Below are 11,663 nucleotides of genomic sequence, written 5' to 3' on the forward strand. Positions count from 1 at the left end.
TTGTGATGTTATATTGTCATATTTTTATTACATCTCAATAAAAAGATTGTTCAAAAAAATGAGGTGTTTCGAGGTACATTGACTAATTATTGACTGCAAAGAAGGCAAGATACTCTGAAAGAAATCAATATAAGTGTATTTACATAAAATGCAACAAACAACAATATTACAATAATCAAAAGCACAAGGATTTGAACTTGTACTGCCGAATCTATCGAGTGGTTGTGAGGGCAGACTTGTGGTTGTACAGCGAAACTGCAGTAAAGTGCTCGGGTATATTTGCCCTTCACATTTGTGTCTGTCAATTTGTACTTGTGAGTGACGTTTTACAAACAGACAACTATTCATCCGCAATTTTGATTTCAAAACAGATGTTTTAATTATTGTCCGTGTGTGCAAATCGAGAGATTAAGCTATTCATATCAGAGTGTAAATTTCAAAAAGAAAGTTCTCTTCTCACTTTTGATTTGTAAGCTCTTGAGGTTTGTCATCACAGAGACCTTCTTGCTGTGAGGCAAAAGTGCTAACCACTGAGCCACCATGCCGCCCTAAAAGATGTTACATTAAAATGTATCATCAATATGCAGTGACACAACAAATACAGTAAATTTCCACCTGGGGATACTCATCCCGAGGTCCTCAGATTATGCGGAATCACTGATTGGATCCAAGACCATTGACGAGATGATTCCAAGGTTTCCATATCCGGGACCAGGCCGTATCCTGGTCTGCTGCTGCGCTGTTGGTCATGGGGGAGTGGAGAGCATGAGACTGATTCCAGTGACGCTCCAGGGACAGACGAGTCTTTGCTGAGGCCAGCTTCCAGCCTCCACCACTGAGACTGCAGCTCTACACAAGAATTTTGGCCAGCGGAGAAATTAAAATGGTCGTGCCCAACTGAGTCTGGTTTCTCTTAAGGTTTTTTTTCTTCACTCTCCTATCAGGTGAAGCTTTTTTTCCCTCTCCGCTGTCGCCACTGGCTTGCATGGTTCAGGATCGGTAGAGCCACACATCGACGAATTTGCTCTACAGTGTTTGGACTCTCAGTAATGATTTAAACCACACTGAACTGAGCTAAACTGAACTGAACTTAAACACTAAAAACTGAACTACACTGTTCTAGTTTACGACCATTTATGTGAAGCTGCTTTGACACAATCTACATTGTAAAAGCGCTATACAAATAAAGCTGAATTGAAATTTAGTCAACAGCATTTAAATTAAATTAAAAATAATATAAGAAAATTGATAAGACTAAAGACATGCCAAAGAACAATTAAAGAGAGTTTGAAACAAATTGGACTGAATAACAATAAGTATAGAGTTTAACCAAACTAAATTAACGCCAAATTAATTTAAATTAGCAAAGAGCTGAATTAAACTCACGAGCACGTCACACCACTCCTCTATCAGCTTCATTGGCTTCCAGTAAAGTATCGAATTGATTTTAAAATATTACTTCTAACTTTCAAGGCACTTCATAGTCTCACTCCTCAATATCTCACTGAACTTCTCCATATCTACAACCCTTCTCGTACCCTTAGATCAGCCAACAACTTCACCCTGGTACCACCTCGCACTCGATTGAGCACAATGGGAGACAGATCTTTTAGCTCTATGGCTCCTCGGCTATGGAACTCACTTCCCCTAGATCTTAGGAGCAGTGATAGTCTTCACACTTTTAAATCACTTCTAAAGTCCCATCTTTTTAAGCAGGCTTTTACTCAACAAATTTTTAATCATGTTTTTATTATGTTCTTTTATATTCGCTATTGTGTTTTAACTTGTTTGGTCAATGATTGTTTTTAGTAATGTTTAATTTGTTTAGCATGTCTGCTGATGCTTATTGTAAGGCGACCTTGGGTGTCTAGAAAGGCGCCATTTACAAATAAAATGAATTATTATTATTATTATTATTATTAAACTGACAATTCATTTAAAGCTTTACAGTGCATCCATAAGAAAAAGAGGAAGCCGGTCAGCTTTGCAGACTGGTGCAAGAGGTGTCAATTAATCATTTTATTCACATGGTGACACAATTGATGTTTCTGAAATGCAGACACCCAAAATAAGCCACATCGTGACCTTCAAATAAACCAATAAAAATAAGCTTAATCTGATATAGTTATAATGCACACATGTATGCTTAGATTCATTTTAGTATGGTTGCTGTGTTTCAGAGAACAAACACCTCAAATAGGTGTTACTCTCAAAAGAGACATAAAGTCGGATATAAGGGTCTACACAGGATGGAAAGTTCTCACCGTTCACACCTCGTACTCTCAGTGAGCTGTTTGAGCACAAATGTCTGCCCAAAGGTCAACTAAATATTTCTGTTGATGCACAGTTAAGTTTTAAATAAAACATTGAATTTTCCTGAATGAAATAGAAGTGCATTAATAACAGAGATATTAGAATGTATAATGAGACATAATTAATAACACACTTAATGTAGCATCCAGTTGATATGAATATATACATTTCTGTACAAACATTGGATGTTGGTCAGTTTAACATAATCTGAAGGCATATAACAAGATTATAAAGGTTATTAATAGATCTTCTGTAACACATGAGGTACATTTGTGTGTCTTTAATGTGTTGTGATGTTTGTAAAGGTCAGACTGCAGGTTGCAGGAAGTCTTGAGTTTTCAAGTGTCTGTCATTATTGAGTCAGTATGGAGCTCAGTCAACTTCCTCTTGTGCTCTGTGAGTATTATTTTCTATGTATTTCAGTAGACGTTTATTGCTGTAATATTATAAACAAGATCCAGCAGTGTTTCTGTTTTTATTTTTCATGCTGCTCTGAGTTTACAAACCATCTCTAGTCCATGATATATGAGTGAAAGATCAGCCTGACATGTGCAGTTAGCTCTGTTTCTAAAAGAAAAGTGAATGTATCATTACAACATGTTTTGTCTACAAACTGCATTATTTTTTTTTAGCTGCTAACTCTCAAAAGTTTCTCTTTGTGTTTTAGTGCTGATTTCAAACATTCACTCTGAAAACACTGAAGGTGAGAGAATTTACTGCACATATTTCATGACATGTCTGATTCTACATGAACTGTGAAAACTATTGAAAAGGAGTGCTGTGATGCTTAATGTTGTGAAGTGCATTATTGTGACTGTTTTTGTTTATTTGATCTCAGTTTCAACTGTGATATAATTCTGTAAAACACTTTTTAAAATATTTTTATCCAGGCTGTTCATCCAAATGATTGTGTGAGACACTTAATAATTTAGCTTCAGGTTAAAATACTAATCAAATTTAGCTTGTGTGTTTTTCTATAAAACTGTTCAAACCTCTTGCACTAAAACATCATATGATTATATTTATTATATCACATCTTTTTTATTGTGAATTTTTGCCATTAAACAGAAAACCCTAAAGCCAGTGTGAGGATTACTCCTGATCTGCATGTGTTCAGAGGAGAGTCAGTCACTCTCAAATGTGACATTAATGCTGAAGGAGTCTCTAGCTGGCAGTACACCTGGTATAAAGAAGGTTCAGATGATGCATTTAGTGATTTACAGGAATACACAATAAGGCCTGTTACTCAGTCTGATGCAGGTAAATACTCCTGTTCTGGCACTGAGAGTAAAGGTTCACGCAGATCACAAATGAGTGATGCAGTTGCACTGACAGTATCAGGTGAGTTTGATCATCTCTTCATATGCACACAAGTTTATCATGTTATTAATGAGGGATTTCTCTATTTCAGACAGACCCCAGACAGCTTTAAGTGTTTCTCCACAGAACTGGTTGACTGAAGGAGATTCAGTGACTCTGACCTGTGAGGTTAACGGCTCCTCTACAGGCTGGACATTCAGCTGGTACATGCTAACTCAGTCAGGTAAGATATAATGTGATTCTGTGGGGGATTTAATTGTTGTATTGTTTGAAATAGATCATGATTCACAAATAAATCAAAAGTGATTCCCCCAAGCAATTAAGATCTTGAAAGAGATCTGCAAATATTTGCTGGAGTTTCACAAAACTCTATTATATTCACAAATAATGTTGGCAGTTTTGCTTGTGATGGAAACATATATTTGTGGACACTTTTTAAAATTTGCCTTTTGCAACTCCTGCCTGCATTTGTGAGTTTTCTGTCATTATTTGGGAATGTATTTAATTTTATAGATCTGTTTATATTTAATTTAAATAATGTAACGAATCTGCCCCTGCATTTTTTTCATCTGATAAACTAGTTTTTTTATATTATTGTTATATATGTATATATATATATATATATATATATATATATATATATATATATATATATATATATATATATATATATATATATATATGAAGAATGAAAAAATGCAGGGGCAGATATATATATATAGTATTTACTTTTGATCAAAAATTATTTTATGTTGCAAAAATAGCTGATTATAGTGAACATCTGTATATTCTCACTTTAAACAGGCCAGGACAATACACCGCTCTCAGACAGCAGTAGAGGAGCTGGAGGAAAATACACTGTCAGTTCTGTTACTCCAAAACACACAGGAGTTTATTTGTGTGAAGCAGAGAGAGGAAAACCAGCCTATAAAACAGACATGAGCAACAAACAGCCACTGTGGGTCACTGGTGAGTTTACACAGAACTGAAATGATTGGATCATATTTCATGAAGAAAAAAGCCAAATATTTGTAAATCATTGCTGTACCTGTCTCAGGTGTTTCTCCTCCAGTGTCTCTGGTCATCAGTCCCAGCAGAGCTCAACACTTTACATCTGACTCTCTTTCTCTGAGCTGTGAAGACAAGAGTAACTCTACTGGATGGAGAGTCAGAAGATACACAGACAGTGGGAGGATAGAGGATTGTTCATCACAAACAGGATCTACATGTACAATCAGCTTCATTTACACATTCCATACTGGAGTTTACTGGTGTCAGTCTGAATCTGGCAAGAAATATAATCCTGTTAATATCACTGTACACTGTGAGTCTGATTTATTCATTTAAAACAGATTGAGTTGATGAGAGCAGGGAGCATTAGACAGTTGTGAATTGGTCAAGTGTAAAGAAAACACAACCACATAATACCACACAAACTACTTTAAAGGTAGTTGGTAGTAGTTAAAACACTTGTCTATAAAAGCCAACCACATTTTAATATACAGATCAATATTTAACTTGCTGTTGTATCTATAATGTCAGCACTCTGTTGATGTGTGTGTTGATGTTTGCTGTGTTTGTGTAGCTGGTGTGATTCTGGAGAGTCCTGTTCATCCTGTGACTGAAGGAGAAACTCTGACTCTACACTGCTTATATAAATATAAAACTCCAGAAAAGCTCAGAACTGATTTCTATAAAGATGGATCACTCATCCAGAGTCAAACCTCAGAGATGATCATCACTGCTGTCTCAAAGTCACATGAGGGTTTCTACCACTGTAAACACCCAGAAGGAGAGTCACCCAAGAGCTGGATCTCAGTCAGAGGTGAGAGTGTAGACCTAAAAACAGCTGAAATGTTCCTTGTATCATTGACAGCATGACTCTAAATGTGAATATATTCAGTAAGTAACTCAGTTTCTCCATCAGCCTCGAGATCTGATGGTGTCAGTTCTGTGATTAATGGAGTGACTGCAGGACTTTCTGTCATTGTTTTGGTCTTCATCTTCTTGGTTCTGCTGTGCTGCTACAGACACAAGAAAGGTTCATCATCTGCCATATTACAATTCAATGAAAGTTTTCACAAACCTCATAACTTGCCTCCTGATCAAATTAATACAGTATAATGGCTTGTGTAAACTTTTAATCTGAGCATTTCAGTCTCACATGCAGGATTGTTATTTCTGTGCCCCTGTGAGTGCTGGCCCACATGTGTTACCCTGAAACACAAAACCAGCAACAATATATAATAAACTGTATAAATCACAAGGTTAGATGTCTCTTTAATGCCAAAAATGATGATAATATTAGGTAAAGAGTCTTTTCCATGATGACATTTAGCTAAATTTCCTAAATATATCAAAGCTCAGTTCTTGATTAGAAATATGTTTTGCTAAACCTAAGTTGATTTTCTCAATATTTACATTTTTAGAAACACTAAACAAGACTCCTGATTATTAAATAGCTGTGTTTTAGTTGTTTAGCTTCCAGATACTGCATGTATAAATGTATAAACAGACTCTGATAAGTGGTCACTGGTTGCTTGTGGGATTTAGAATGTTCAGAATTTAGAATGTCACTTCCAGGATTTCAAATCAAACTTTAAAATCAACATCTGTTCTTAATTGCGATAGAAACTAAATAGAAAACATGGAGACGGTTGAGGTATTCTGAATTTATCAGTGAAATGGTTAAAAGGTTTTGAGTCGTTTTATTATATATAAATATTTGCTGATTAGGCTGGAAGTGGTATATTGTTAGCAAGCTTTTTAGTGTTATTTATTCAGTGTTTAAAACTGTGTTTAGTGATCACAATTATTATGAAACCATTAACTGTGTGAGTTGTTGTGTAAGCAGAGGACTCCAAATTATTTGTCATTGTATTTAGCTGATCATGTCCTGTTTGTCTAGGTGTAAGATCTCCGTCTCCCTCTAGTGTCAATCAGACATCACAGCAGAAGAAGAGTGAAGCGGGACACCAGACACTGCTCTCTGGTCAGTCAGGACGGCTTTATATTTTTAAACCAGTGTTAACATTAAAACTGTATTTTTCTGTGTGACTGAATTCTAAATTTGATTGTGAAATAATACATGAAAAAGCGCTGAAAATAAAGTAATTAATAAATCATTTACAGGAACTCCTCTTAAAGACATAAGCAGCACCGGTAACAGCTTTTTTATTTATTTAATTTTAAGATTCATTACAAAATAATAAATATTGGACATGAATTCATGTATTAATCTTTTATAGAAACTGCACATACAGATGCAAAGATTTTAAGTTAAAGTTGAGGTTAAAAGTGTTTTGTTTTTCTCTGCTCTTAACTGTAGACACTGAAAGTGGAGCTGAACTCACCTATGCTGAGGTTGAGCTCAAATCTACAAAGAAAATGAAGGAAAACACAGATAAAGGTAAACTTAAACATAAATCTCTGCTCTCATGTTTTCATGATCATACATTTATTCATATTCATATGTGTTTATGCACTTTTAGTCATACAGCATAAGCAGTAGTGATAATAAATGTATTATTTTAGGGAACAACACTGAGAATTCTGGCTGTGTTTACTCTAAACTGAAGCTGGAAACACATCAGAGTGAGTGTCAGACTCAAAACAGTCACAGTTCACTAGATAAAAAAAGTACATCATCATAATAATAATATGACTTGCTGAATAAAACAATGAAAGTGTATAATTGAACTCGTCTGTTTTCAGGTGCTGGATCTAGTGATGGGACGTACGCTCAGGTTAAATAAATCTCAGTGCCAGGAGGCCGATGAGTTTAGCTTGCAATATTATTGCTTTTTACTTAATGTATTATGATGGCTGTCTTGACATTGTCTCGCTGTGCTTGAGGAAATTATCAAAAGCATTCTTATATTAGATATTTTGCAGTTTATATAGAGTATGCTAATCGTTGTAGTTTTGATGCTTTTTCTTTGGATTAACTGGCTTACAAGGTTATTAGAATTGTACTTTGGGGGTTCAATATTTTTAACTAATTAGGTTTTGAGCTATTGACTACACTACCTAACAAAAGTCTTGTCGCCTATTCAAGTTTTAGGAACAACAAACAATAACTTGACTTCTAGTTGATCATTTGGTATCAGAAGTGGCTTATATGAAAGGCAAAGGCCTTTGGATTATGCTTAGATTACCAAAATAAAATATAATTATGTCTTGCTTTTTAATTATTTAATTAGGACTGTAAGATCTGACTTTGCTTAGACAAAATTCTTGTCACTGAACAGAAATAATGTGCAGTACAAGATATAAAGTCAAAAAGAATGAATACTGTGTCTAACTCTCATGAGCTTGGAGGACTGCATCCATACATCTCTGCAATGACTCAAATTTTTAGACATATTTTTTGTTATAAAAACACATTGATGCTTTTAAAAGATTTTGAAAACTACCCAATGTCATTACACAATATGGAACAGCCAGGATAAAGTTTAAAACTATTCCAACATGCATCTGAAAGAAGAGAGTCATTGAAAGTGGGTAAATTGTGTTGGACTTTTTTCTGTTAGTAGCTGAAAGCAGATTCACCCTGCTTTGGCTGAACTCTAGGTTTATTTGATCCTAAAGATCTGAGTGATCTGTTAGGTTTGTATTCAGTCTGTAATGTATTAAGGTCCTAGGCCATTTAGTGATTTATAAACAAGTAATAATACTTTAAAATCTATTCTGAATGGAAATTAGAGCCAATGTAACGCCCTGAGGACAGGTGTGATGTGCTCTGATTATTTTGGTTCTGGTCAGAATCCTGGCCGCAGCATTCTGAATGAGCTGCAACTGTCTGACTGTCTTGTTAGGAAGGCCAGTGAGGAGACCATTGCAGTAATCCACCCTAATGCTGATAAAAGCATGAACAAAAGTCTTCACTGGAAACAAAGCATCTAAATCTTGTGTAACCCACCGGTCTTACACCAACCAACCTGCTCCGAGCTGGGATCGAACAAGGGATTTACTGCATGGGGGTCGGTTGCTCTACCAAGGAGGCTAAAGACTATGGCCTCTAGCATCTGAGCACCTTTTAGAGGTCAGAGGAGCGAGGTTTACCTGCACACCACTTCACTAGCTGGCCTCTACACTTGCAATGTTTTTGAGATGATAGTATGCTATACTTAGTATGATTATATCTCAAATTTAGTTACAGTGTTATTTCAGTGTATAAATATATTCCCTATTGTGTTCAGTCCTTCGTCATACTAAGTGATGCATATATTCTGAGGATTTTCAGTGTTAAATACAAAAATCTTTTTTGTTCATTCTGCATAATGCATCTTAGTCCTGTTTATTTGCCAGTTATTTTTAGTCAGCAAAGAGTTAGTAAGTGCCAGTGAACTTTGATTCGCCAATAAATGACTCTAAAAGACTCCCAGTGCTTTATTTTTTAACCTTCTTTTCTTTAATTATGTAAACATTTTTGTTTGACCGGGTGATTGGTCTCCCTCTAGTGCTGGTCAGCCGAATAGCAGTCAGACATAAGAGGAAAACCAGAGTAAAGGGAAATTTCAAATGTTGACATTACAATCATGGTCAGTTTAATTATCTTATATTATACTAGTTATCTTAATAAATGTTAGTTTTGGTGGAAGACACGTGATAACTTTTAGCTAACAAAACTATCACTGCAAACTAGTTATTATTTCACTCTTCCAGCTATATTATAAAAAAGTATAAATATTTCAGATTCAGGATGTTAATAGTAGTTAAATGTTTGACCCATATTTTTATTTTCATAACAATCAAAATTTTCTGCACACATACTTCAAACAGTTTGTGATTTTTAGCAATTAAGTCAAGCATTATTTTTCACAAAAAAAAAAACTAAAAGGAATCATTTCCATACAATTTGCTTTATTTAGTTTAATTAATTTGACATAATCCCAAAATCCATGGAAAAGCATTAGCTGTACAGTAAATGCTGTTGCCTTATTTGCCTCAGCAAATTGATGCTTTCACACACACTACATCTATTTATATCCTTTTTTAATAACCAAAATTTTAAGCTTCATTCAAAATCTTAAAATTAAAAAAACAAAAAACAGCATCAGTGTTTATATAGTCAAATCCTTCCAGAATTTCTTTATACTGTAGCAGTGTGAATATAATTTACAAAACAAAGTTCCTAGCAAAAACTTTATACAGTTAACGGGGTAGTACACCCATTAGTTTACCATTTACTTCCTATAAAATGTTCTGCTAAACCCAAAAGAAGATATTCAGGAAAATTGTTGGAAGCCAGAAACTATTGACATCCACAGTAGGAAAAACTATTACAGTAAGGCGCCCAGTGCTTCCAACAATTTTCACTATATCTTTTTTAATGGTCAACACTGGCTCAGTGGTTAGCACTGTTGCCTCACAGCAAGAAGGTTGCTGGTTTGAGTCCTGGCTGGATCAATTGGCATTTCTGTGTGGAGTTTGCATGTTCTCTCCATGTTGGCGTGAGTTTCCTCTAGGTGCAGTTTCCCCCAGTTCAATGCGCTATAGGTGAATTGGATAAACTAAATTGGCTGTGTGTGTGTGTGTGTGTGTGTGTGTGTGTGTGTGTGTGTGTGTGTGTGTGTGTGTGTGTGTGTGTGTGTGTGTGTGTGTGTGTGTGTGTGTGTGTGTGTGTGTGTGTGTGTGTGTGTGTGTGTGTGTGTGTGTGTGAATGAGTGTATGGATGTTTCCCAATACTAGATTGCAGGTGGAAGGGCATCCGCTGTGTAAAACACATGCTGGATAAGTGGTTCATTCCGCTTTGGCTACCCCGAATGAATAAAGGGACTAGGCCTATCCCTGTTTCCTATGAGTGTTCAACTGACGATGAAATCTCAGACAGCTTTGTGATAAGTAAAAGTTGAGTAAATGATGACAAAATTTAATTTATTGAGTGAACTATCCCTTTAGCAAGTTTATTTTTTATGCTAGGTAGTTATCTTTGTAAATTTCAAAAGTTACTGCACTTCCTTCCCTTTGTGTAGTGTCTTTCCACATGAAAAAACAAAGTTTACTGGATGTCTTTTTGACATACCACATCGTTTTATTTTTAAATGTTTGTGGGCTGATAGAAATTGGAAATGACTCGCATTGTGTACTGTACAGCGTCTGGTACCAGCTAAATTATCTCAATTTCGTAAGAAATTTCTTCTTGCCTGGTCACTAATACAAGCACAACTTCTCTTCTCACAAATATTTTATTTGGAATAACAAAAAATATTGTATACAAACAAATCTCTTTTCTTTCAACGCTGGGTTAAAGCAAAAATTCTGCTTGTTTGTTGTCTTGTTAGTAATTATTTAATTCAAATGGCCATTTATTAAATTATAAAGAATTTCTTAATTGATTCAATATTCCCATCCCCCCTAAAGAATTTGCTGTTGTATTTAATGTCATACTCTTTTAGACCCTTTTACTAGGAAAATGTTGTTTCTCTGCAACTTCTTCAAACATATCAACACACTCTTTATTTATTACTTGTATCAGTTCCAAATGTTACTGATATTGGAATTATTTTGTTTCTGATATTGATTGGAGAAAAATATGGCTCATCCCAAAAAGCTACTTAATTACAAATAAGATTAAATAAGTTTCATCTAGAATTATTCATCGTACACCAGTGAATACTCTCTTAGTAAGATATAAAAAAGATATTGATAATAATTTTTCATTTTGTAAGCAACACCCTGAGTCCCTAGTTCACTTATTTTGGCAATGCAGTTGTTCTAATTTGCTTTGAAAAGATTTTGCTATTAGTGAGAATGTTGATAAAGACTTTTCTTTACGGGAATTAATTTTTTTTATTTATTATTATTTTTTTGGCAATTATAAAACAGAAGCTTTTCATAAAAAGAAAAGATGAAGAGTTCAGATGCAAAAACCTCTAAATGCCATCTAAAATGTTCTCCTAAAATGATCATTTTTGTCAGCCTCCTATAATTATGTTCAGTTATTTTACTTTAAAGGCAATGTAAATTACTTATTTGTCACTATAAAAGTAAAATTACTGAGCCTACACACTGTAGTCGGAGAAAAT

At 34.9% G+C, this 11,663-nt stretch overlaps 2 protein-coding genes across 3 annotated transcripts in view; one reads left to right on the forward strand and one right to left on the reverse strand.

Moving 5' to 3' along the window:
• pdgfab (platelet-derived growth factor alpha polypeptide b) overlaps positions 1-11,663 on the reverse strand; it is a 679,118-nt gene that overhangs the window by 553,925 nt on the left and 113,530 nt on the right. The gene's annotated exons all lie outside the window — the stretch shown is intronic.
• Positions 587-9,013, forward strand: si:ch211-8c17.3. Of its 2 annotated transcripts, XM_087243991.1 has the most exons (14): positions 587-944; positions 2,981-3,016; positions 3,382-3,654; positions 3,725-3,856; positions 4,438-4,602; positions 4,691-4,957; positions 5,219-5,458; positions 5,561-5,674; positions 6,542-6,625; positions 6,766-6,795; positions 6,962-7,042; positions 7,168-7,227; positions 7,348-7,379; positions 8,451-9,013. In XM_087243991.1, the coding sequence occupies exons 3-14, from the start codon at positions 3,624-3,626 to the stop codon at positions 8,460-8,462; spliced, it is 1,248 nt and encodes a 415-aa protein (XP_087100117.1). In that variant the 5' UTR covers positions 587-944; positions 2,981-3,016; positions 3,382-3,623; the 3' UTR covers positions 8,463-9,013. The 2 variants fall into 2 exon arrangements, with proteins under 2 accessions (XP_087100117.1, XP_087100116.1); XM_087243990.1 differs by lacking the exons at positions 587-944; positions 8,451-9,013 and adding an exon at positions 2,662-2,709 and having other exon boundaries at positions 4,691-4,861; positions 7,348-8,118.

This window comes from Danio rerio, chromosome 3 (genome assembly GCF_052040795.2).
Source record: "Danio rerio strain M-AB ecotype USA chromosome 3, GRCz13ab, whole genome shotgun sequence".
NCBI lineage: Eukaryota > Metazoa > Chordata > Actinopteri > Cypriniformes > Danionidae > Danio > Danio rerio.